The sequence below is a fragment of the Mauremys reevesii genome, linkage group 8 (assembly GCF_016161935.1).
Source record: "Mauremys reevesii isolate NIE-2019 linkage group 8, ASM1616193v1, whole genome shotgun sequence".
Classification (NCBI taxonomy): domain Eukaryota; kingdom Metazoa; phylum Chordata; order Testudines; family Geoemydidae; genus Mauremys; species Mauremys reevesii.
In genome coordinates, this window is record NC_052630.1 from 37888426 (window position 1) to 37911534 (window position 23109).

At 51.2% G+C, this 23109-nt stretch overlaps 1 protein-coding gene across 4 annotated transcripts in view; it reads left to right on the forward strand.

Annotated features, from left to right (window-relative positions):
• Positions 1 to 22379, forward strand: part of RELL2 (RELT like 2) — a 79733-nt gene extending 57354 nt beyond the window's left edge. For 3 of the 4 annotated variants that reach the window (XM_039483657.1, XM_039483658.1, XM_039483659.1), the window contains 2 exons: positions 19617 to 19659; positions 22204 to 22379. In XM_039483657.1, coding sequence (XP_039339591.1) covers positions 19617 to 19658 — 42 coding nt within the window. In that variant the 3' untranslated portion in view covers position 19659; positions 22204 to 22379. Of the gene's footprint in view, positions 1 to 10339; positions 10397 to 19616; positions 19660 to 22203 lie in introns of those variants that run through there. The other variant, XR_005583485.1, reaches the window with a different exon arrangement.
• Positions 22380 to 23109: the final 730 nt, after the last annotated feature.

Consider the following 23109-nt stretch of genomic DNA (forward strand, 5'->3'; position numbering starts at 1 on the left):
GGCGCTGCTGTGACTCCCCAGTCCCTTACCTACCTCACCGGGGTGCTGGGAGGATTAATTAGATGCTGTTTGGTAAACACTGAGATTTTCTGATGGAAGGTTATTGGGAAGGTTAAAGCTCTATTGTTCATTTGTTATCCCAGGCCTGCCCCCACCAGCTTTTCCAGTGCTCCTCATCGCAACTGATAGCCCCCACAACTAGGTCAGTGCTCATGTTAATTCATGGGCCCAAAGAGTCAGAGGTGTTAATGTGACCCAGTCACTGTTCAGTACTAAACAGGGTTACACAGGGGTCGGGGTTTGCTACCCAGAGACCCCAGCCTGCTTCGTACCCTGGCAACACCCCTTTAAACAGCCTGTTATTGAAGATACAGCAAAGGAGGAAAAACAGTTCAAGCGTTTAGAATGTGTAAGGCTGTCAGTGTAACCACATCCCTGGGTCCCTTCCCCTTAGCTAGAGAGTCTTTAGAAGGAGAAGCCCCTTGTTGGAGTCTCTTAGATGGTATCAGAGATGGTAATAACTGGCCTTTCGGGGAAAAGAGAAGTTAGCTAGAGCTGTTGTTAAAGCCTGATCCTGCTTTCTAGAAGACAAAACAAGCTGAACACACACCAAAGGGGAGACACAAGAACACCGAGGGCAGACAATGCAGCTTCTGGCTCTGATGTTGAAACTCCTCACATGTGACAGCCTTTTAAAATGATAATAAGTGTCCTTTTGTGGGGGACAAGAAAAAGGACATGGAAATGGGCTGGACAGTGTTTTCCCCAGGAATTGAAACTCGGGGGAGGTGTTTGAATTTACAGAGGGTGGGGTCAGGGCCGATGAGGGCTGAGACTGTGGTGGTGAAGGTGGACTGTATGGCACCATAGTAAAAACTGAAAGATGCTTCATGACCATTTAATTAGATTTAACTCATGTTTTAAAAATCACACAAATTAAAGTTGGCTACTCAAGCCTTCTATGAAGCACTACGTCTACATCCTTCTTGGTTTCTTGTTATAATGTTGCACAACTCTGTTAATGAACTTCTTGAATGCAGTGCATTCATCTTTGGTAGCTTCTTGTGTGTCCGGTACTTCCATTCCTTTGATTGATATGCTCATTAGTTCATTCACATGATCAGGCAGAAGCTGACTTCTTTCAGAACACAAAATTCTATTCAGTGATGAAAAAAGAACACTCAACTGTAGCTGTTGTGACTGGGAGTAGCAAGAGATGAATTCCTACTTCTTTTTGTGTTCAAATTCTCTATTCTGTCCTGAGCACATGGCACTACCAGCAATGGGGCTGCCTCACTCCACTCAACTGTCAGTGTTTTATAGGACAGGGATCTGTAAAAGCTACATAGAGGTTGAGTAGAATCTAGAAGTTGCTGTTATAGATTTTTAAGAATCAAGTCTGTACTTTTTCAGTTGTCTTAACAAACACTTCTTGTCATCTTCACTTAAGAATTCAATATAAATGCCTTCATTAGTCAACTTCTGGACTGAAGTCTTTGCTTCTTCTTCGAGTGATTGCTCCTATGCATTCCAGTCAGGTGTGCGCGCCGTGCGTGCACGGCTCTCCGGAACATTTTTACCCTAGCAACTCCGGCGGGCCGGCTGGCGCCTGTTATATACCCCAGCGCCTGTTATATACCCCAGCCGGCCCGGCCGCTCCTCAGTTCCTTCTTACCGCCCGTGACGGCCAGTTGGAACTGTGGAGTGCTCTCTGTCCTCCACAACCCTAGCTCTCGCTACTTTCTCGTGTATATAGTTCGTTTAGTGATTAGTGTAGATAGTTTCTGTTAGTTAGATAGTTCGTTTTTAGGATAAGGTTAAGGGGGGTTTCCCCTCCCTTTCCTTCCCCGGTGCAGGCTCATTCCCAAGGCACCGGGCTTTAAGCCCTGTGCATCTTGCCAGCGGCCTATGCCAGTAGGGGATCCGCACGACTCCTGCCTCCGTTGCCTCGGTGAGAGTCACAGGGCAGATAAGTGCCCTATCTGTTCCTCTTTCAAACCCCGGACGCGTAAGGAGCGGGACATAAGATTAAAGCAGCTCCTCATGGAGGCTTCGCTCCAGCCCCCGGCACCGTCCGCGCTGGCGCCGAAGGCTTCATCGGTACGGAGCGCATCGCCGGCCCCGGGCCGTTCCGGCACCGAGACTCCGCGACCTCAGCCACCGGCACCGAAGGCCCGGCACCGCTCCCTGTCGCCATCAAGGAAGCGCAAGCCGGCGAAAGCGGGTGCCAAGCCCCACGCTGAGGGCCCAGCCAAGACAATTGTGCCACCTGCGGTCCCCGCTGTGGCTGTGCACAGGACGTGCACCGGGCCGTTGACTCCGGCGCCGCAAGGGCCGTCGAGTCCGGCACCGCCATGCTCCCCGGCACCGACCGCGGTTGAGCTCCGGCTGCCATCGACGCCAGAGACTTTCTCCACGGCGCGCGAGCTCATAGAGCTCACAGAGGCACCGAGCCTCCGGCCCCCGGCACCGCCGGTGCGGGCTGTCGTTTCAGCGGGAAAGCCGGCAATGATGATACGGCCCCCCTCTCTGGACAGACGGCACGGACGACGCTCCCAGTCCCGGTCACGTTCCCGGTCCCGCCGCAGGTCTCCGTCCCGTCGCTCGAGATCTCGGCACCGCTCGCCATCACGGTACCAGTCGCCGTCCCGACGCCGGTCGCAGTCCCGGTACCGTTCGACATCGCGGTACCGGTCGCACTCCCGGCGTCGCTCCAGGTCCCGATCGCCTTCGCGTCGGCACCGACGGAGGTCTGCTTCCCGGCACTGTTCCCGGCACCGCGACTCGCGTAGCCGCTCCCGGCGCCACAGGTCCGGATCCCAGTCGAGCTCCCGGCACCGGTCGAGCTCCCGGCACCGCAGCGGACGTTGGTCTCGGTCACCATCCCGGTACCGTGCAGACCGGCACCGATCCTTGGCACCGTCCGGGGACAGACTGCCTCAGTCGACGGCGCAATCCGTCAGCGCCTCGGCGCCTCCATGGCGTCGGTTGCTTCCGGGGCAGACAGTAACGGGCACCTGCCACCTACCCCACAAGGCCAACCTCAGGGGGCACAGCAGTGGGGCTTCTGGGTTCCCTGGGCCCAGTATGAGACTCAAGGGGTGCCATTCCCTCCAAGAGCCCCTGCCTCCGAGTGCAGGGTACCAGAGGCGACCGTCAGCCGACCGGCCCCTTCGTCACCGGGCGCGGTTTCCATTCCGCCTGACCCCCAGAGGCACACGCAGCCTGACCCAGCTGACAAGCAGTCAGCAGATCCATCGACGGAGGCTGTCGTCCAGGGCTTATCCTCCTCGTCCTCACCTGATGAGGCGGTGGCCGGAGCATCTGCCAAGGATCCTCCGCCGATAGACCTAAAGGCGCACCAACACCTGCTTCGCCGCGTGGCGACGGCCATGGCTCTCCCCGTGGCGGCGGTCCAGGAGGACGAGGACCCCATAACAAATGTCGTTGGAGCGGAGGCTCCAGTGCGCGTGGCATTACCGTTCGTTCGGACGATACAAAAAAATGCCACCACACTCTGGCAGACGCCTGCGTCCATCCCTCCTACGGCCCGTGGGGTTGAGCGCAAGTACTCTGTCCCCCCCACGGGCTACGAGTATCTGTATACTCACCCGACCCCGGAGTCATTGGTCATTCAGTCGGTCAACGATAGGGAGAGGCATGGTCAACCTGCCCCTGCGCCAAAGTCGAAGGACGCGCAGCGAATGGACCTGTTAGGCCGCAAGGTCTACTCGGCGGGCGGCTTGCAACTTCGCATCGCCAACCAGATGGTCCTCCTCGCCAGGTACGTGTACGACATCATGGTGTCCCTGGCGAAATTTACAGAGCTCCTACCAACAGCCTCCCGCCAGGAGTTCTCCGCGTTGTTGGAGGAGGGGAAGAAATCGTCCAGGTCCTCCATCCAGGCCGCCCTTGACTCTGCGGACTCGGGAGCTCGGACCTTGGCCTCAGGGGTGACGATGCGGCGCATCTCCTGGCTGCAGTCCTCCACCCTGCCACCGGAGGTGCAGTATACGTTGCAGGACCTGCCCTTTGACACACAGGGTCTTTTCTCCGAGAAAACTGATTCCCGGATCCAGACCCTGAAGGACGGTCGCATCACCATCCGCACCCTCGGGATGCACACACCGGATCCTCAGCGCAGGTCCTTCCGGCAACAACCCTCCCGGTCTTTCCCTCAACAACGGTACCGCCCATACAACAGCAGGCGACCAGGCCCGAATCGCTGTCGACCATCCGGCAACAGGCGCAATCAGGCCCAGGCCCCTTCCAAGGCCCCCCAAGGGTCCAAACAGGCCTTTTGATGGGACGCCCGAGGACGGCCAATCACTCTCCCTACCGGATCCTACCCTTTTGTTTTACAATCGCCTTTCCCATTTCTTTTCGGCGTGGTCCCAAATAACAATGGACAACTGGGTGCTTCAAACAGTCCAGTCGGGATACCGCCTTCAGTTTGTTTCGCGCTCCCCTTCCCACCCACCCTCCCTGTCCCTCTTCAGGGACCCCTCTCACAAGCAACTCCTCTTACAAGAGGTCCAGTCTCTGTTGAGCGTGGGTGCCATAGAGGCAGTGCCTCAAGACAGGCGGGGCAGGGGATTCTATTCCCGTTATTTTCTCATCACCAAAGCGAAAGGAGGGCTACGTCCTATCCTGGACCTTCGAGAGCTGAACAAATATCTGCTCAAGCCCAAGTTTCGCATGGTCACCCTGGGGACCATCATTCCCTCTCTGGATCCGGGAGACTGGTTTGCCGCCCTCGACATGAAGGACGCCTACTTCCATGTCGCGATCTACCCTCCCCATCGACGCTACCTGCGTTTCGTGGTGAACAACGCACACTACCAGTTCACAGTGTTGCCATTCGGCCTATCCACCGCACTGAGGGTGTTTACCAAGTGCATGGCAGTGGTTGCCGCAGCCCTCCGCCGTCGTCAGATACACGTCTACCCGTATCTCGATGATTGGCTGGTTCGCGGAACGTCTCGGCACCTGGTAATGGGCCAGATGACAGAAATCCTGTCCCTCTTTCAGCGACTCGGTCTTCTCATCAATGCCGAGAAGTCCACCTTGATTCCGTCGCAGCGGGTGGAGTTCATTGGAGCAGTCCTCGACTCCTCGTTGGCCCGCGCCTGCCTACCGCGATCTCGGCACCAGACGATGGTCTCCATCATCCAGGACCTCGTCACCTTCCCGACCACGACGGTGCGATCCTGCCTCCGCCTCCTGGGCCACATGGCATCGTGTACGTATGTCACCGCGTACGCGCGGCTCCACCTCCGCCCGTTCCAGTCTTGGCTCGCGTTGGTTTACCGGCCGCATCGAGATCCCATCGACATGGTGGTCACGATCACCAAGCCGACCCTCGAGTCCCTCCGCTGGTGGCTCGACCCGGAGGTCGTGTGTGTGGGAGTCCCGTTCCACCCTCCTTGTCCATCCGCCACTCTGACCACGGATGCCTCAGTGCTCGGTTGGGGAGCTCACCTGGGCGACCTTCACACCCATGGCCTTTGGTCGCCCCAAGAGCTCGCTCTGCACATCAATATCCGCGAGCTGCGAGCGATCCGTTTGGCATGTCACACCTTCCGCACCCGCCTGCAAGGCCGCTGTGTGACAGTGTTCAAGGACAACACCACGGCAATGTTCTACGTGAACAAGCAGGGCGGAGCCCGCTCCTCCCTCCTCTGCAAGGAAGCGCTGCTCCTGTGGGACTTCTGCGTAACCCACTCGATTCACCTGGAAGCGTCCTTTCTTCCGGGAGTGCAGAACACGCTGGCCGACCATCTCAGCAGGTCGTTCCTCTCCCACGAGTGGTCTCTCCGTCCCGATGTCGTCCACACAATCTTCTGGAGGTGGGGGTTTCCCCGGATAGACCTATTCGCCTCCAAGGTGAACAGGAAGTGCCACCTGTTTTGCTCATTCCAGGGTCACTCGCCGGGCTCCCTGTCGGACGCCTTCCTTTACCCCTGGAAGGATCACCTCCTCTATGCCTTCCCTCCGTTCCCGCTCATACACCGAGTGCTACAGAAGCTGTGGAGAGACAGAGCCAGTGTCATACTCGTGGCTCCGGCCTGGCCGAGGCAACATTGGTACACCCTGCTGCTCGAGCTCTCTGTTCGGGATCCCATCCCCCTTCCGTTATGGCCGGACCTCATCACGCAGGACTTCGGCAGACTCCACCATCCGAACCTGCAGTCCCTCCATCTTACAGCTTGGTACCTGCGTGGTTGACCCACGCGGAGAGGGACTGTTCAGCGGCTGTACAGCGAGTCCTGCTAGAGAGTAGGAAGCCTTCCACTCACTCCACCTATCTGGCGAAATGGAAGTGGTTCGCGCTCTGGTGTGACCAATGAGGCCTCAATCCCTTCCTAGTCCCTGTCCCTACCATCCTGGACTACCTCTGGTACCTTAAGGAGCAAGGTCTGGCGGTCGCCTCCTTGAGGGTACATCTGGCAGCAGTGTCCGCCTTTCGTCCACCTACGGAAGGTCGGTCCATCTTCTCCAACCAGATGGTTTCCCGCTTCCTTAAAGGCCTGGATCACTTGTACCCGCCGGTGCGGCGTCCTGCCCCGACCTGGGATTTGAACCTCGTGCTGGCCAAGCTGATGGGTCCCCCCTTCGAGCCTCTAGCCATGTGCTCTCTGCTCTACCTCTCCTGGAAGACAGCCTTCCTCGTCGCAATTACATCAGCAAGACGAGTCTCTGAGCTCCGTGCTCTAATGGTTGGTCCACCTTACACCGTCTTCCACAGAGACAAGGTGCAGCTTCGACCACACCCGGCCTTCCTCCTTAAGGTGGTGTCGGCCTTCCACCTTAACCAGGAAATCTTCCTCCCGGTCTTCTTCCCGAAGCCGCATGCCTCACCTCGTGAGCAACAACTGCACACCCTGGACGTCTGCAGGGCGCTTGCCTTTTACATCGAGCGGACGAAGCCCTTCCGACGTTCGACCCAGCTGTTTATAGCAGTCGCCGACCGCATGAAGGGCAGCCGGTCTCCTCGCAACGAATTTCCTCATGGGTTACGGCATGTATTCGGACGTGCTACAAGCTTGCTGGCGTGCCACCATGCCGACTCACAGCTCACTCAACGAGAGCACACGCCTCGTCGGCTGCCTTCCTGGCCCATGTCCCCATCCAGGACATCTGTAGAGCGGCTACCTGGTCTTCTGTACACACCTTCCCCTCCCACTTCGCGTTGGTGCAGCAATCACGAGACGATGCAGCCTTCGGCTCAGCAGTATTACGCTCCGCGACGTCTCACTCCGACCCCACCGCCTAGGTAAGGCTTGGGATTCACCTGACTGGAATGCATAGGAGCAATCACTCGAAGAAGAAGAGACGGTTACTCACCGTAGTAACTGTTGTTCTTCGAGATGTGTTGCTCCTATCCATTCCAGACCCGCCCTCCTTCCCCACTGTCGGAGTAGCCGGCAAGAAGGAACTGAGGAGCGGACGGGCCGGCTGGGGTATATAACAGGCGCCATAGCGACGCCACTCCAGGGGGCGCCAGCCGGCCCGCCGGAGTTGCTAGGGTAAAAATGTTCCGGAGAGCCGTGCACACGCGGCGCGCACACCTGACTGGAATGGATAGGAGCAACACATCTCGAAGAACAACAGTTACTACGGTGAGTAACTGTCTCTTCTTCTAGTACTTTTTCAATGGATAGCTCTCTGATTGGTCCAAATGTAGCTTCTATTGCTGGACAAGGATCTACTACTGTTGTAGCAGATGCCTGGATGGCATTGTTTAATGACCCAAGTGGTTTCAACAGTAGACTTACAAGAAAGAGAATGGCAATAGTCTTCTCTGAACGTAGTAGCAAACGTAATCCACCAGCCTCACTACTTAGATCCATCCCATTTTGGTAGATACTTTCCAAAGCCAGTAATAACGGCTGGAGTAATTTCAAGACAACAGCCAAGGATCGCTCATGAGAAAGCCAGAGAGTTTTCCCAGGTTGGACTAATTTAAATTTCAGTCCCAGTGCATCTTCTATTTTTTCCCAAGATATTCAGTCTTTTTGGACTCTTGTTGAAAAAAGAATATAATGAAGACATTAAATGTATAGCTTTTAAAATGTCTTTTGAAGAGTCTGCAGCTCATACTAGTTGGAGTAGATGGCCTCTGCAGTGTGTATAGGAGAGATTAGGGTTACACTTTTCTCTGAGCAAAGCTTGTACTCCATCATGTCTTCCAGAGAAGTTTGCAGCTCCATCAAATGCACAAGCAGCCATCTGTTTGGGGTCCAATTGACAAGCATTTAACTCTAAGATGTGGGTTGTCACAGATGCATTTCTAGATGTTCAAGTTATAGAAGACACATCGGCTGCATCTACTGGCCTACCACTGACATCAAGATAATATACACAATGACTTAATACTTGCCCGTTCATCAGCCATGTATGCAAATTTTTTGAATGTGGTGAGAGAATTCTTCACTTTTTTAACTGTTGAGTCTTTCACTGTTGCACCATGTGCTTCTAGTCAGTCAGTTGAGTTTCTTGCAGAAAGATAGTGAGCATTTGCTGGTCTTGTTTGGAACCACTGTTCAACTTCAGGATGAGCAAGTGACAATGCACTTAACATTGGCCTCCAGTTTGTAGTGTGTGGTATCTCTTGCTTAAATAGAAAGTATGATGCCACAGCCATGTGTGTTCACATGAACTGTGTTGTGTCTCCAGCATTCTTAACAGCCTCATTAAACAGTCACTGGTGTTGTCCTTGGTCAGGGGAGACTCAGAGTTCAGACCTGCTTTCACATGAGTTCACCTCCCAGGTGGGGGGCAAGAAGGCACCTTGATTGTTCCTCCCGCTGTTCACTGTTCGCTCTGGCCACTGTTGTTCATTGTGCCACCGTTCACTGGAGCGCTCTGTTGCCAATGGTCCTGCACCATCACCTTCTGCTGCCACCTGCTACTGTGACTTCTGTGAGTTGGTCTCTTGAGGTTCCACCCAGCTCTCAGTGATTTCAGCTGAGCTCTCAGTGGGGGAACCTTGCCGCTAGTGCAGACTGGGCCATCTCTTCCACAGGAAGACTATCCCACAGCAAGTCTAAGCACTTAGACCTGCTTATCAGTGATTTTAGCTGGAGTGGTCACTTAACATCAGCTCTGTCTTTAAACAGTGGAGATACAGATACAGTGTATGATAAAATGTGTATATGCTTTTAAAGTGTGTATTAATGTTTCAATTTCAATTCAAATTTCCAAACAATCACTAAATTGGCAACATAGCATGTAACTAGTTCACAAAAGTGGGGTGGGGTGGGAGGTGGGGTTGGGGAAATTCAAGGGAGGTGTACACCCCCACCTAGGGGCAGTGTAGGGAAATCTCTGGGGCTGGAGCTGGAGCTGGCATTGGTAAAGTCTAAAAGATAAGACAAGCCAAACTGTGACCTCCCTGGGCACAATCCAGCCCAATAAGCAGCTGGGTCACCCCACCCTCTAACCTGGGGTGCCCTTTACACAGCCTGCTTGCTCACAAACTGACTCCAGCCTGCCAGTCACTCCCAGCCATGTCTCTGTGTGCTGCAGCCAACCAGCCTTAAAGACTCCCCAGAGTGAGCCCAGCACACTCCCAGTCCCAAATTCGGCCCCCCAGAAACATGTCCTGTACTACCCCATCCACTCCTGCAAATGCAAATATAGCCAGTCCACTATTCCTTGAAAGGAAAAGGCAAAAAATTTATACGATCTGAAGAGAAACCAAAGTACACACAACTTGTTACCCCAAATTTTGGTACCCAGGCACTGCAGCTTGAGCACACTGGATTAGATCAGACACTAAAACAAGTTTACTAACTACAAAGAGAGAGATTTAAGTGCATACAAGTCATGAGGCATAAAAGTCAGAAATGCTTTCAAGACAAATAAAGATAAAATACTTCCTGATGCCTAACTTAAACTGCATTAGATTCAAAGCAAATTTTCTCACCCTATGTTGTCAACTGTGTTACTGACAAAACACGGTAGATCACTGTTGAGATGAGTTCCTGTCTGCATCCTGTAAAACTTGCCCATACCGTTATTGCCCTGGCCTCTTCTTTTGTCATTCAGTGTTGAACGCATTCTAAAACAATATGCATTTCCTCACCTTTTGGGGGCGAAGCCAGACTTTAAGGCACCTGCTCCCCTACATGGTGTAAACTTTGCTTGTGCCAATCAGAAACGAACACAAATAGGTTTTGGGCCCCGTCCCCTATGACACTTCTATGATGTCATAGTTGGTACTTTAGGCCTGCCTGCCATGTGCAGGCAGGGAGAGGAGAAAGAAAAATGAATCCTGTGTATCCTGTGTACACCCATAACCGAGCCTGATCACCTCGAAGCCTCTCTCTCAGCTCACGTGTTTCAAACAGAGTTTCTACGTTTGCCGGTCGTTATGCGTTGGTTTGTATTTGTAAGTATCGGTTATTACTAAATGCTGCATCTTTGTTTATAAATATTGTTAGTAGATATTTTAGTCATTGTGTGTTTTCAGTTTCATCAACTCTATTAGCTAATCATACACTGCTCCCTTACCCCTTGTAATTATCCCCAATAAAACTTTAAATTGATTAACTTTAGTTGTGTGTGTGTGTCTGCAGTTTGCATCGTGACCCAATACTCTCCTTGCATCCCTTACCAATATAGTCTATTGCCACGTGCAGCCTGGTAAATTACAGGCCTGCATTTTCTTTCGCCCCTGCGTGTACGTGGCAATCCACATGGCATCACGAACAGGATGCAAGGGAGTTGGGCCATGCCCGTGGCACGCTGCAGACCGCGCAGATAATGAAACTGAACAGTTCCAACATTTGCAGTGTCACCTTTTTACTAGCCAAAATTCGACCAATCCAAAAATAGAATGGATCTGTTCCCTTGGCTCAGGCAAAACTCTAAAAGGCTATACTGTGCCATTAACCCTGGCAGATACGGGATGCCTCCTTCGGTGCCACCTGAGCTTTAGGTGTCAGCCAGCTGATTGTTCCCTGCGGCCTCAGTGCACGGAGACTGTGGAGAACCTCGGTGCTGCCAGATGATAAAAGAATTAGATTTAATTAGGAAAACCAAAAAATTGCGACCCGATGAATATAAATCTGAGGATGTTTCCACCGTCCTGTTTAGCATGATATGCAAGGCCCTCGATCTGTGCTCTGTCCTCCACGGGGGCACAATGTTTGCAGCTAAACAGGCAGCCCCAGGCTCTCCTAAAGATGATAATGACAGAAAAGGTAGAGCCCATCACTACCCCCCCCACCAAGTCCCTCTCAGAAAATTTTGCCACCCCCATATGAAGCTCCTAAAACTCCTCTGTATCCAGCTCTGCCAACAGCCCCAGAATTTACTGAATCTGAAACTGTAGCAGAAGCTTTGCCTATTGCGATAACTAACCTTGATGGAGTTAATCTTTCTTGGCTCAGGTCTCGCTACCTTCCTAGGTTGCTCTTCACCCCCCGCTTCCCCCGCTCCGCCTCGCCTCACTTCGGCTCTCTCTTTTTGTTTTAAAAGTTAAAAGCTATAGTTTTTACAGAAACCTCCAAAAAAATAAAGCAATTGAAAACAGAACAAAACAAGAAACAAAAAGAAAACAAGGTAAAAACTTTAAATCCAGTAAATTAATTTTTTTAACCCTTCAGGAATGCAACAGCTGGAATTATTCCTAACTTTCTTGAAGATATGGTTGCCAAGCAACAGAAGTGCACTCTCTGCTTCTTATCCTAACCATTAACTAATATTTGAAACATGGGCTTTTCTTATTTCCATATAGCAGAGTTTTAAAATAATGTTAAATATAAAGTAATGAAAAATTCCTTGTTACCGAATTAATACAATACATTTGACAAATACTAATATATTTTTATCAAATTTATGCTACAAGTTTTAAATAACGTAATAATTTGTTTATTCAAATGTTTAACCCTTTTACTTTTTATTTTTGGTTGTGTTATTTTGTATAGATATGAATAGGATTTTGGCGCCATTTGTTTTTAATTGTAAGTTTGTCCTGTATGTCATGTGTGTGTGTTGTGTCTATGTTGTGTGTGTCACGTGACTATTTTTTTTTTTTACAAATTATTTTTATTTTGTTGCAACAAAAGTCAATTTTACACCCTTTTAAAAATATATATAAGATGTGGTACCACACTATTTTAAGATCACGGTTGGGGTGTAATCATAGTATGTTAACACCAATTTTTTGTGCAAAGTTCAAAAAGGTTTCAGTTACAAATATATGTACATATATTTCTGCCTCAACAAATAATGCAATTGCAAACAAAAGAATTCTCTCTTATCAATCACAGTTTTGTTCTTTAAGTTTTTTTTTTAATTTGTTATTCAAAGAAAAAAAATGTAAGGGGAAACCTCAACATTAAGGTAAAGATAATATTAACAAATGTCAATTTCTTGTTTGGGCTTTTTATAGTTTGCACTTTTAATTATAGTTATAAGAATGTCATAACCAAAATGTTTTAAAACAACAATTTATGCATAAAGCTAACCAAACAATTTCAACAGGTTTCCACATTTTCAACAGGTTTCCACCTTTGGCTCCCAAACATAACAAAGCATCATAAAAGTATACCCTCAAATAATTTGCATGTATCTGTATTTAAAATTTATTTTGGTTTAATTTTATAGTTGGTTTGTATTTGTTATACTGCTTTCCCTCACAACATCTTTGCCCACAGAGCCCGTAGGAGAGGGTGGACTACAAACTTTTTAAGTGCATACAAGTCAAGAGGCATAAAAGTCAGAAATGCTTTCAAGACAAATAAAGATAAAATACTTCCTGATGCCTAACTTAAACTGCATTAGATTCAAAGCAAATTTTCTCACCCTATGTTGTCAACTGTGTTACTGACAAAACACGGTAGGTCACAAGCTCTCCCCCAGAGTTTATCAGCTGCTTCCTTCCCCCCCCCCTTCAGGTGCAGAGAATACAATTGGAGGAGGCAGGTGTCTTGAGGTGTTTTCCCCTCCTTTTTATAGCTTCAGTCCCCCTCTTGCAAAACATTTCCAGCTGAGATCCAGGAGCCAAAGAGTGCATGTGGAAGGATGTTCCCTGCTGTTTTTTTCACCTGTTTGTACTTCCTTTGTTTCCCCTCCCTGTTTGATGACTCTGTTTACTGCTTACATGCAAATTAAGCAGAGCACACATTCCTTTGTTTAGGACAGCGCTGTTTGCCAGCTTCAATTTGCGCAGAGCTGTGTGGTTTGGAACATATGTTCATAACATCACACAGGGGAATCTTGTAACTTCTCATACAGTGTTGCCGCACATATTTTACCAGGACTATACTGACCAGCAAATTATGAGTTTTCATAGAATCATAGAATCTCATGGTTGGAAGGGACCTCAGGAGGTCATCTAGTCCAACCCCCTGCTCAAAGCAGGACCAAACCCAACTAAATCATCCCATCCAGGGCTTTGTCAAGCCTGACCTTAAAAACCTCTAAGGAAGGAGATTCCACCACCTCCCTAGGTAACCCATTCCAGTGCTTCACCACCCTACTAGTGAAAAAGTTTTTCCTAATATCCAACCTAAACCTCCCCCTCTGCAACTTGAGACCATTACTCCTTGTTCTGTCATCTTCTACCACTGAGAACAGTCTAGATCCATCCTCTTTGGAACCCCCTTTCAGGTAGTTGAAAGCAACTATCAAATCCCCCCTCATTCTTTTCTCTTCTGCAGGCTAAACAATCCCAGTTCCCTCAGCCTCTCCTCATAAGTCATGTGTTCCAGCCCCCTAATCATTTTTGTTGCCCTCCGCTGGACTCTCTCCAATTTATCCACATCCTTCTTGTAGTGTGGGGCCCAAAACTGGACACAGTACTCCAAATGAGGCCTCACCAGTGCTGAGTAGAGGGGAATGATCACATCCCTCGATCTGCTGGAAATGCCCCTACTTATACAACCCAAAATGCCATTAGCCTTCTTGGCAACAAGGGCACACTGTTGACTCATATTCACCTTTTCGTCCACTGTAACCCCTAGGTCCTTTTCTGTAGAACTGCTGCCCAGCCATTCGGTCCCTAGTCTGTAGCAGTGCATGGGATTCTTCCATCCTAAGTGCAGGACTCTGCACTTGTCCTTGTTGAACCTCATCATATTTCTTTTGGCCCAATTCTCTAATTTGTCTAGGTCCCTCTGTATCCTATCCCTACCCTCCAGCGTATCAACCACTCCTCCCAGTTTAGTGTCATCTGCAAACTTGCTAAGGGTGCAGTCCACACCATCCTCCAGATCGTTAATGAAGATATTGAATAAAACCGGCCCCAGCACCGTCCCTTGGGGCACTCCACTTGATACCGGCTGCCAACTAGACATGGAACCATTGATCACTACCCGTTGAGCCCGACCATCTAGCCAGTTTTCTATCCACCTTACCGTCCATTCATCCAGCCCAGACTTCTTTAACTTGCTGGCAAGAATACTGTGGGAGACTGTATCAAAAGCTTTGCTAAAGTCCAGAAATAGCACATCCACTGCTTTCCCCTCATCCACAGAGCCGGTTATCTCATCATAGAAGGCAATTAGGTTAGTCAGGCATGACTTGCCCTTGGTGAATCCATGCTGACTGTTCCTGATCACTTTCCCCTCCTTTAAGTGGGTCAGAATTGATTCCTTGAGGACCTGTTCCATGATTTTTCCAGGGACTGAGGTGAGACTGACTGGCCTGTAGTTCCCTGGATCTTCCTTCTTCCCTTTTTTAAAGATGGGCACTACATTAGCCTTTTTCCAGTCATCCGGGACCTCCCCTGATCGCCATGATTTTTCAAAGATAATGGCCAATGGCTCTGCAATCTCATTGGCCAACTCCTTTAGCACCCTCGGATGCAACGCATCTGGCCCCATGGACTTGTGCTCGTCCAGCTTTTCTAAATAGTCCTGAACTACTTCTTTCCCCACAGAGAGCTGGTCACCTCCTCCCCATACCGTGCTGCAGAGTGCAGCTGTCTGGGAGCTGACCTTGTCTGTGAAGACAGAGGCAAAAAAAGCATTGAGTACACTAGCTTTCTCCACATCCTCTGTCACTAGGTTCCCTCCCTCATTCAGCAAGGGGCCCACACTTTCCTTGACTTTCTTCTTGTTGCTAACATATCTGAAGAAACCCTTCTTGTTACTCCTAACATCTCTGGCTAGCTGCAACTCCAAGTGTGATTTGGCCTTCCTAATTTCACTCCTGCATGCCTGAGCAATACTTTTATACTCCTCCCTGGTTATTTGTCCAATCTTCCACTTCTTGTAAGCTGTTTTTTTGTGTTTAAGACGAGCAAGGATTTCACTGTTGAGCCAAGCTGGTCGCCTGCCATATTTACTTTTCTTCCTACACATCGGGATGGTTTGTTCCTGCAACCTCAATAAGGATTCTTTAAAATACAGCCAGCTTCCCTCGACTCCTTTCCCCTTCATGTTATTCTCCCAGGGGACCTTGCCCATCAGTTCCCTGAGGGAGTCGAAGTCTGCTTTTCTGAAGTCCAGGGTCTCTGTTCTACTGCTCTCCTTTCTTCCTTGTGTCAGGATCCTGAACTCGACCATCTCATGGTCACTGCCTCCCAGGTTCCCATCCACTATTGCTTCCTCTACTATTTCTTCCCTGTTTGTGAGCAACAGGTCAAGAAGAGCTTTTCCCCTAGTTGGTTCCTCCAGCACTTGCACCAGGAAATTGTCCCCTACACTTTCCAGAAACTTCCTGGGTTGTCTGTGCACCGCTGTATTGCTCTCCCAGCAGATATCGGGGTGATTAAAGTCACCCATGAGAACCAGGGCCTGTGATCTAGCAACTTCTGTTAGTTGCTGGAAGAAAGCCTCGTCCACCTCATCCCCCTGGTCTGGTGGTCTGTAGCAGACTCCCACCACGACATCACCCTTGTTGTTCATACTTCTAAATTTAATCCAGAGACTCTCAGGTTTTTCTGCAGTTTCATACTGGAGTGAGCAGTCATACTGCTCTCTCACATACAACGCAACTCCCCCACCTTTTCTGCCCTGCCTATCCTTCCTGAACAGTTTATATCCATCCATGACAGTACTCCAATCATGTGAGTTATCCCACCAAGTCTCTGTTATTCCAATTACATCATAATTCCTTGACTGTGCCAGGACTTCTAGTTCTCCCTGCTTGTTCCCCAGGCTTCTTGCATTTGTGTATAGGCACTTAAGATAACTCGCTGATTGTCCCGCTTTCTCGGTCTGAGACAGGAGTCCTCCCCTCTCGCAGTCTCCTGCTTGTGCTTCCTCCCGGAATCCCACTTCCCCACTTACCTCGGGGCTTTGGTCTCCTTCCCCCGGTGAACCTAGTTTAAAGCCCTCCTCACTAGGTTAGCCAGCCTGCTTGCAAAGATGCTCTTCCCTCTCTTCGTGAGGTGGAGCCCATCTCTGCCTAGCCAATCCTTCTTCTTGGAAGACCATCCCATGGTCAAAGAATCCAAACCCTTCTCTCCGACACCATCTGCGTAGCCATTCGTTGATTTCCACGATTCGATGGTCTCTATCCTGGCCTTTTCCTGCCACAGGGAGGATAGACGAGAACACCACTTGCGCCTCAAACTCCTTTATCCTTCTTCCCAGAGCCACGTAGTCTGCAGTGATGCGCTCAAAGTCATTTTTGGCAGTATTATTGGCGCCCACGTGGAGAAGCAGGAAGGGGTAGCGATCTGAGGGCTTGATGAGTCTCGGCAGTCTCTCCGTCACATCGTGAATCCTAGCCCCTGGCAAGCAGCACACCTCTCGGTTTTCCCGGTCAGGGCGGCAGATAGATGACTCAGTCCCCCTGAAGAGGGAGTCCCCGACCACCACCACCCTCCTCCTCCTCCTCCTCTTGGGAGTGGTGGTCGTGGAACCCCCATCCCTAGGATGGTGCATCTCATGCCTTCCAATCAGTGGAGTCTCCTTCTGTTCCCTCAGGTGTATCATCCACTCCACTCTCTGCACTAGTACCTGCGGAGAGAACATGAAAACGGTTGCTCACCTGTATCTGTATTTCTGGTACATGGACGTTTCTGGTACTCTTTCCTCTTCTGGATGTCACATGCCGCCAGTTATCCTTGCTGGCCTTCTGTCCCCGCTGTGTAGCCTGCTCTGAATCTTCAGAACATTGTGCCCGCTGAAGCTGATCCTGACGTCTATCCAGGAAATCCTCATTTTCTTTTATGGAACGCAGGGTTGATATCCGTTTCTCCAGACCTTGAATCTTCTCCTCCAATATGGAGATCAGCTTGCACTTTGTACAGACAAAGTCGCTTCTATCCTGTGGAAGGAAGACAAACATGGCGCATCCTGTGCAGGTCACAACGGCAGATCGCTCAGCATCCATGGTCTCTTCCTTCTAAGAGCTCTCTCCAGGCCAACTCCCAGGCAAACTCCTTCTGTTTGCCTCTCTGCTGTTCGCTGCTCAGCTGGTTCACAGCTGACTGCCTTTTTATAACAGTCAGGCCCAGCTGGAACAAAGCACTCCCAAATCAAACTGGTCAAACAAGCAATCAAACAATCAAGCACACAGTCAAACTGCCAAACTGCCCCCACAACAGACACTCAGATACTCACCAGCGCAGTCCCCCTACTGCAGCACTTAGCGTACCTCTGCTCAGAGGGATCCCAGGCAAACTCCTTTTCAAAGGATACAAGCCATACCTTGTACAAAGCCTAGTACCCTAGTGTGTGAACACAGCGGTGTATTCTGTCACACAAACACACACAAAAGGGGAGCGACAAGACCAGCAAAGACAAAAAAATGCAGTTTCTGGCTCTGGAGTTTACTTTCACTTGCAAACTTACTGCTAGAAAAACACAGGCCGTGATCAGCACCTCTGAGACCTGCCAAACTTGTACCAGCATCAGGCTGTTTAGGGCATTGTTTTGAGCTGCTTCTTTCTGGTCACAGCCTCTCAGCAGCATTGCAAAATATACAGGCTTGGCTGACTTTGATTAAACAGAAGTCAAAAGGAGCGAGAGAGAGGAAAATGAAGAAATAAGGTGCATATGGGCAGTGGGTATAATAGGCCGGGGAAGGCTCTGCCTTCCCTGGCTGTATCCGCCGCTGCAGGATGCTGGGCTGAGGCTGCTCCAGCCCTGGGCCCATTGACGCAGCTGGGGCTGCTCTGGCCCCAGGCCGGCCCGCGCTGGTTGGCTGGCTGGGGCAGGCCCAGGACTCTGGTGGGGGTGTGTGAAGGGGCTCAGGGTTCTGGCTGTCCCAGGGTATCTCTGGCCACAGAAGTTGTGTGTGTGGGGGGGTGTCTCAGGGCTCCGGTCACGGGGGTCTTGTGCGGAAGGGGCAGGGTCACAGGGCTAGTCTCCATGAAGGGGGGGGGGGGGTCACCTGCCACTCATGAAGGTAGGGAAGGAAAAGACTGTGTGGGTGGATGATTTCATCTGGGTCCCTCTTACTGGCCCAGTCTAGGCAGGACAAAGGCCCAGCAGTGTTAGGGTCGATTCTAGGGTCCCAGGAGATGGTGTGTGTGTGTGTGTGGGGGGGGGGTGGCAGTCATGAGGATAAAGCTCGTGCTTTTCCTTCCTCACAGCCAGCAGTTGTTGTCAGACAGCTTCTTCTGCCTTTCCCCCCACAAACGGCCTTTCTTGTAAGACCCCTCCCAAAGAGGAGGGGTGGGAGAAATAGCCCATCCCCTCAGTATTTTGTTCACCAATTAGGCCTAAGTGCCAAGACACCAGTTCTGATTTATTGATTTCCGGTCCCATGCTTGGCTTGTTCACCAGGCCTGACCCTTGCACAGCCCTAGTGCTCGGAGGACATTTTGTTTGGACTTCAGTTTTTCTAACAACAGTGACTGTTATAGATTAGTTGCATCTGAAGAAGTGGGGTTTTACCCACAAAAGCTTATGTCCAAATAAATGTTAGTAGTTGTTTTTGTGGATACAGACTAACATGGCTACCCCTCTGATAACAGGCTAGTGTGATACTTTACACACTTTCACTCACTGGTCACAGGTGACCTTGTATGTAAGCAGGGTCCAAATGAATGTTTCTCTGACAGCTGGGAGGGGAGGAGGAGTGGCATCTGGCATTGGCCACTGTCGGTAGACAGATACTGGGCTATATGGACCTTTGGTCTGACCCAGTACAACTGTTCTTATTGTACAGCCCCCCACCAAGGTCCCAAGCCTCAGACATTCAAACCCCTGCTTTCACAAGGTTATTTCAAGTGTGCCCCCCACCCCTTTGGGACAGGTTATGCACAGTCCTGCTTTCCTGTATTCCTACAACAATTACAACATTGGTAACCGTATTTCACTACCCCTGCATTCAGTACTAAGGTGATGTGTACCCAACACCAGTTTGACACCACTGTATTCTTCTGAATACGTAAACAGAACAGGAGCAAACTGTATTTACATAAACACACCCAAGTCTCTTCCCCTCCCAGCTAGCTGTCAGGGAAGCATTCATTCAGACCCTGCTTACGTGTATATTGGTTGGCAAATTTATCACACCAGTCCTCACACAGTGCCACCGCTGCACCTGACTTGACACAGCTTGTTCACTGCAAGGGGGCCTCTGCATAGCTCTGCCAGTGTCCCCTATCCTAACCTGCAGCAGTCCCCATCTCCTTTGTGTAGCATGAGCTACAAAATGCTCTCTGGTCTTGTCTCTCATGTTTCTGTCTGCCTTTCCCTCAGGAGCAGAACTCTGCAGCGCAGGACCCAGGAGTGACTGTGTGACGTAAGTGCCACCTTCTAGCTACTGGCAGCAGGGACCAGAGCAGAGTGTGTGCGTATGTCCATGCACATGTGTCCATGTGTGTGCGCATGTTTGTGTATGGACATGTGTCAATGAGGCAGGATGTAACTCTGATGGGCAGCCACACTCTCTCAGGTTGTGAGTCTCACTACTGTCACATGCCAAGCAGGCGCTGGCCTTGCAAACACCTGTGTAAGAGAGCTCCAAGGAATTCCCGGGTGCGGCAAGAAATGGAATTGCTGATGCAGTAGGCACACACCTCCCTCAGGCAGCACTGACCCCCAGTGCCCTCAGGTAGCTGAGGTGGGGTTGTTGCCGGCACAAAAGGCCTGAGGCGACAGCAACAGTGATTTGTTGCCCGGAGTGCCTTGCTCCAATTAGACACACCAGGGTGGAGAAGCAAAAAAAGTTTATTTGAGATCTCAAAGCGCAGGATGCTTGGAGACACACGTCTCAGATCAAGCACACCTCATACAAGCAGCTCTCTGTCTTTATACATGATTTTAGCTAAGCATGTCTATTACCCCCAATGCCCAGCTCCCCCCTCCCTCCCCCTCTTCTTCCTCCTTTTTAGTTCCCATACAGCAAATACATTATAACGTAGCAATTACTCTAAACAGGTTAGATCATACTTGCAAAAAATATATTATCTTGTTAGTAACTTTTCTTGACCGGTCATTCTGTTTCACTCCCTTTAGCCAGGTGCAAGCAGGCTGTATAATTGCCTCCTGGTACTGATAACTAGTTGCCACACATTCCATTCTTTCCATCTAGCCTGTGGGGTTAATTAAAGTTTAAACATGGAAGCGGTTCAGACAAGCAGAGGCCTAATACAGGGAGCCTTCATTGGCACTGTCATTTTCCACCCCTCTGTCAACACTGGGCCATGCCTGGTGCCACCAACAGGGTGGTGTAACGCTCTTGTGGTGGTTAAAGATGTCCTTGTACTTTTCTCAGGAGTAGGAAAATCAGCTGCATCCTCCTGGCCCAATTCCAGCTTATGTAGTTACATTCTGTTTCTCTAGACCTGCCACTGCATTTTCAGCCAGACACAACATTCTCCATGCCCGTGCGAGGCTGCTGTCTGCCATTGCAGAAGCAGCTGCAGTTCAGTGGCAAGTGAAGTGTTGGGGACGGGAGGAAGCCATAACCAAAGTTCCTGGCATCCCTCTGGCTGGAAGCCATCAGAGCTGCGCACTATAGAGACAGAGGCTCAGTGCAGGTTGGATGCAGGCAAGGTGCCAGCAGTGGGCTGCATGTCTCTGTCCCTCTAACATCCCTGTGTTCTCTTTGCTGTTGAGGCACCTGAACCATGACATAAGGGCAGCAGGAACCACATCAGTGGCTCAGGCCAGGCCTAGCTGGGGCGGGGTGTCCTGAACAAGACTCCTGAACTACGTCACAGGGGGGTGGGGTGATGATAGCAGGGTAGCATGTGTGTTGGGCTGAGATTGCCGAGGCAGACAAGGGGCTTCTCTGTCTTCACACTGTCAATCCCCATCCTCACCATTCCCATGTGCCTTCCCCATAGCAGCCTTACAGCTGTGTTGGCATAGGAACCCAGAATACGCCTGTGCATGGCAGGGCCCAGGCAGAGCACAAGCACTGGGCATACCAGCATGGCGAGTGGGACGGTCAAAGCTAAAGGAAATTACTTAGCAGACAGGAACCTCTGTTGCCAGGAGACACAACTTTATGGGGAAATCCATAGAAGTTAGGAGCCTGAATACCTCTCAAGATCTGGGCCCCTGTGCCTGCCAGCCCTTGTGGGGGCCTTGTTCTCCTAGATCAAGATTTCCTCCTATTGCAGGCACTCTGTGCCCACAGATTCCTAACTCTGCTGTGCATGGCATGCCATGCCCTTAGGCCTTTCCCCCAACCCTGCCCATGGGCGCCTGTGGAGCCAGCAGAGGTACTGGTGTTTGTGGCACTGGTAGGCTGGAGAGCTACAAGGGGTGGGGGCATTGAATTCCTCCTCCCCACCTCCTGGCCTACAGAAACTTGCTGTGATTTGCAAGCCTAGGGCTCAGCTGGCTCCAGGCCTTCTTGGGAAAGAGTCAAAGCTCCTGAAGGGTGTTGCCTGGGGGCTGGGGGAGAAGTACCCGGACATGGGCAGCAAGGGCCAGACACTGGCCCAGCTTTGCTCACCCCTGTTCTCGCTGATAGAGCAGGGGCCCTGCCAACCAAAGGGCAAGACAGGAGCCAGATGAAGGCTGGCATGGGTGGCCCAGTGCCAGTAGCAAGAGGCAGCAGGATAGGTGGGAGCGATGGCCAGTCTGGGAGGGGGATTGAATCCAGGTTTACAGCTGGGAATTCCCTACTGACTGGCAAGACATGGCCCAGGACCGTCCTGCCTCTCCGGGGGTTTCTCAGGTGCCAGCTTTAACCAGCACCAGCCAGAGCAGCAGCACGTGAGACTCCAGCTTCTGAACGGCCAGTGGCAGTGCCAAGCTGGCAGCCCTGGGGAGGAGAGGGGCCCATCTGAAGCCAATGTCTGATGTTTCTGTTCATTCTCTCCTCTCGCAGCTCTCTCTGCTTCCACGCAGACACAACCATCCCAAGGCGGGCTCAGCGCGAGGAGCCAGCAGGGCCCTAGCGGGGACAGTAGAGGCGAGCCCTGGCCCAGAAGAGCTAAACTGCGCTTGGCATGGCCAGAGCGACGCATGGACACGCGGCTTCATTAAACAAATGACTGTACTTGGTAACAGACTCATACCCATCGGCAATAGTCACCTGAGCTCCCAGCCCTCCATCAGCCCTCCCTCAGAGTGCAGGCTGCCCCGTGCACTGGGGACACCCCACATTTGGCCCTCTGGGGAACCCCTCCACTTCCCCAGCCAGACTGGCACTGGTAGGAAACCACCAGCCCCATGGGCCTGGCATTGGTGCACTGGGCAGGCCCAGCTCCGCAACCTGCACCCTGCTGCTATACAGATCTTCCCAGCTCCACCAGCCGACTGGCAGGACACCCGCTCTGTGAGCCTGCCTAGCTGGGGCACTTAGAGCGGCTCAGCCCTGCACTTCACCCTGGGGCTCGAGGGACAGTCTGAGCCATAGACACTGGGCTCCAGTCCCAGCTCCACATCGCAGCTGTGGTGCTTCAGCGACACCCTCCCAAGGGGTGACCCGGGGCCCAGTGCTTCTGAGTCATTTGTGGTGCTGAGTTCGGAGCTCACCCCCAGGAGGAACCGCTCTGCCCTCTCCTAGCTTCTGCCATTCCAAGCATAACCCTTCTTGTCTCCAGCAGCCCAGGGCTGGGTGCCACCCTAGGAATCGCCATGCTAGTGGGTGCAAAGGGGCCAGAGCTGGGATAGCGCAGCCTATGCCGAGCACAGGGCAAGGATTCACACACTGACCAGCGCCGGCTGCTGTGAGCAGCCCCAGCAAGCCAAGCCCAGCGTGGCAGCAGCAGTGTGTCTGCACCAGCTGCTG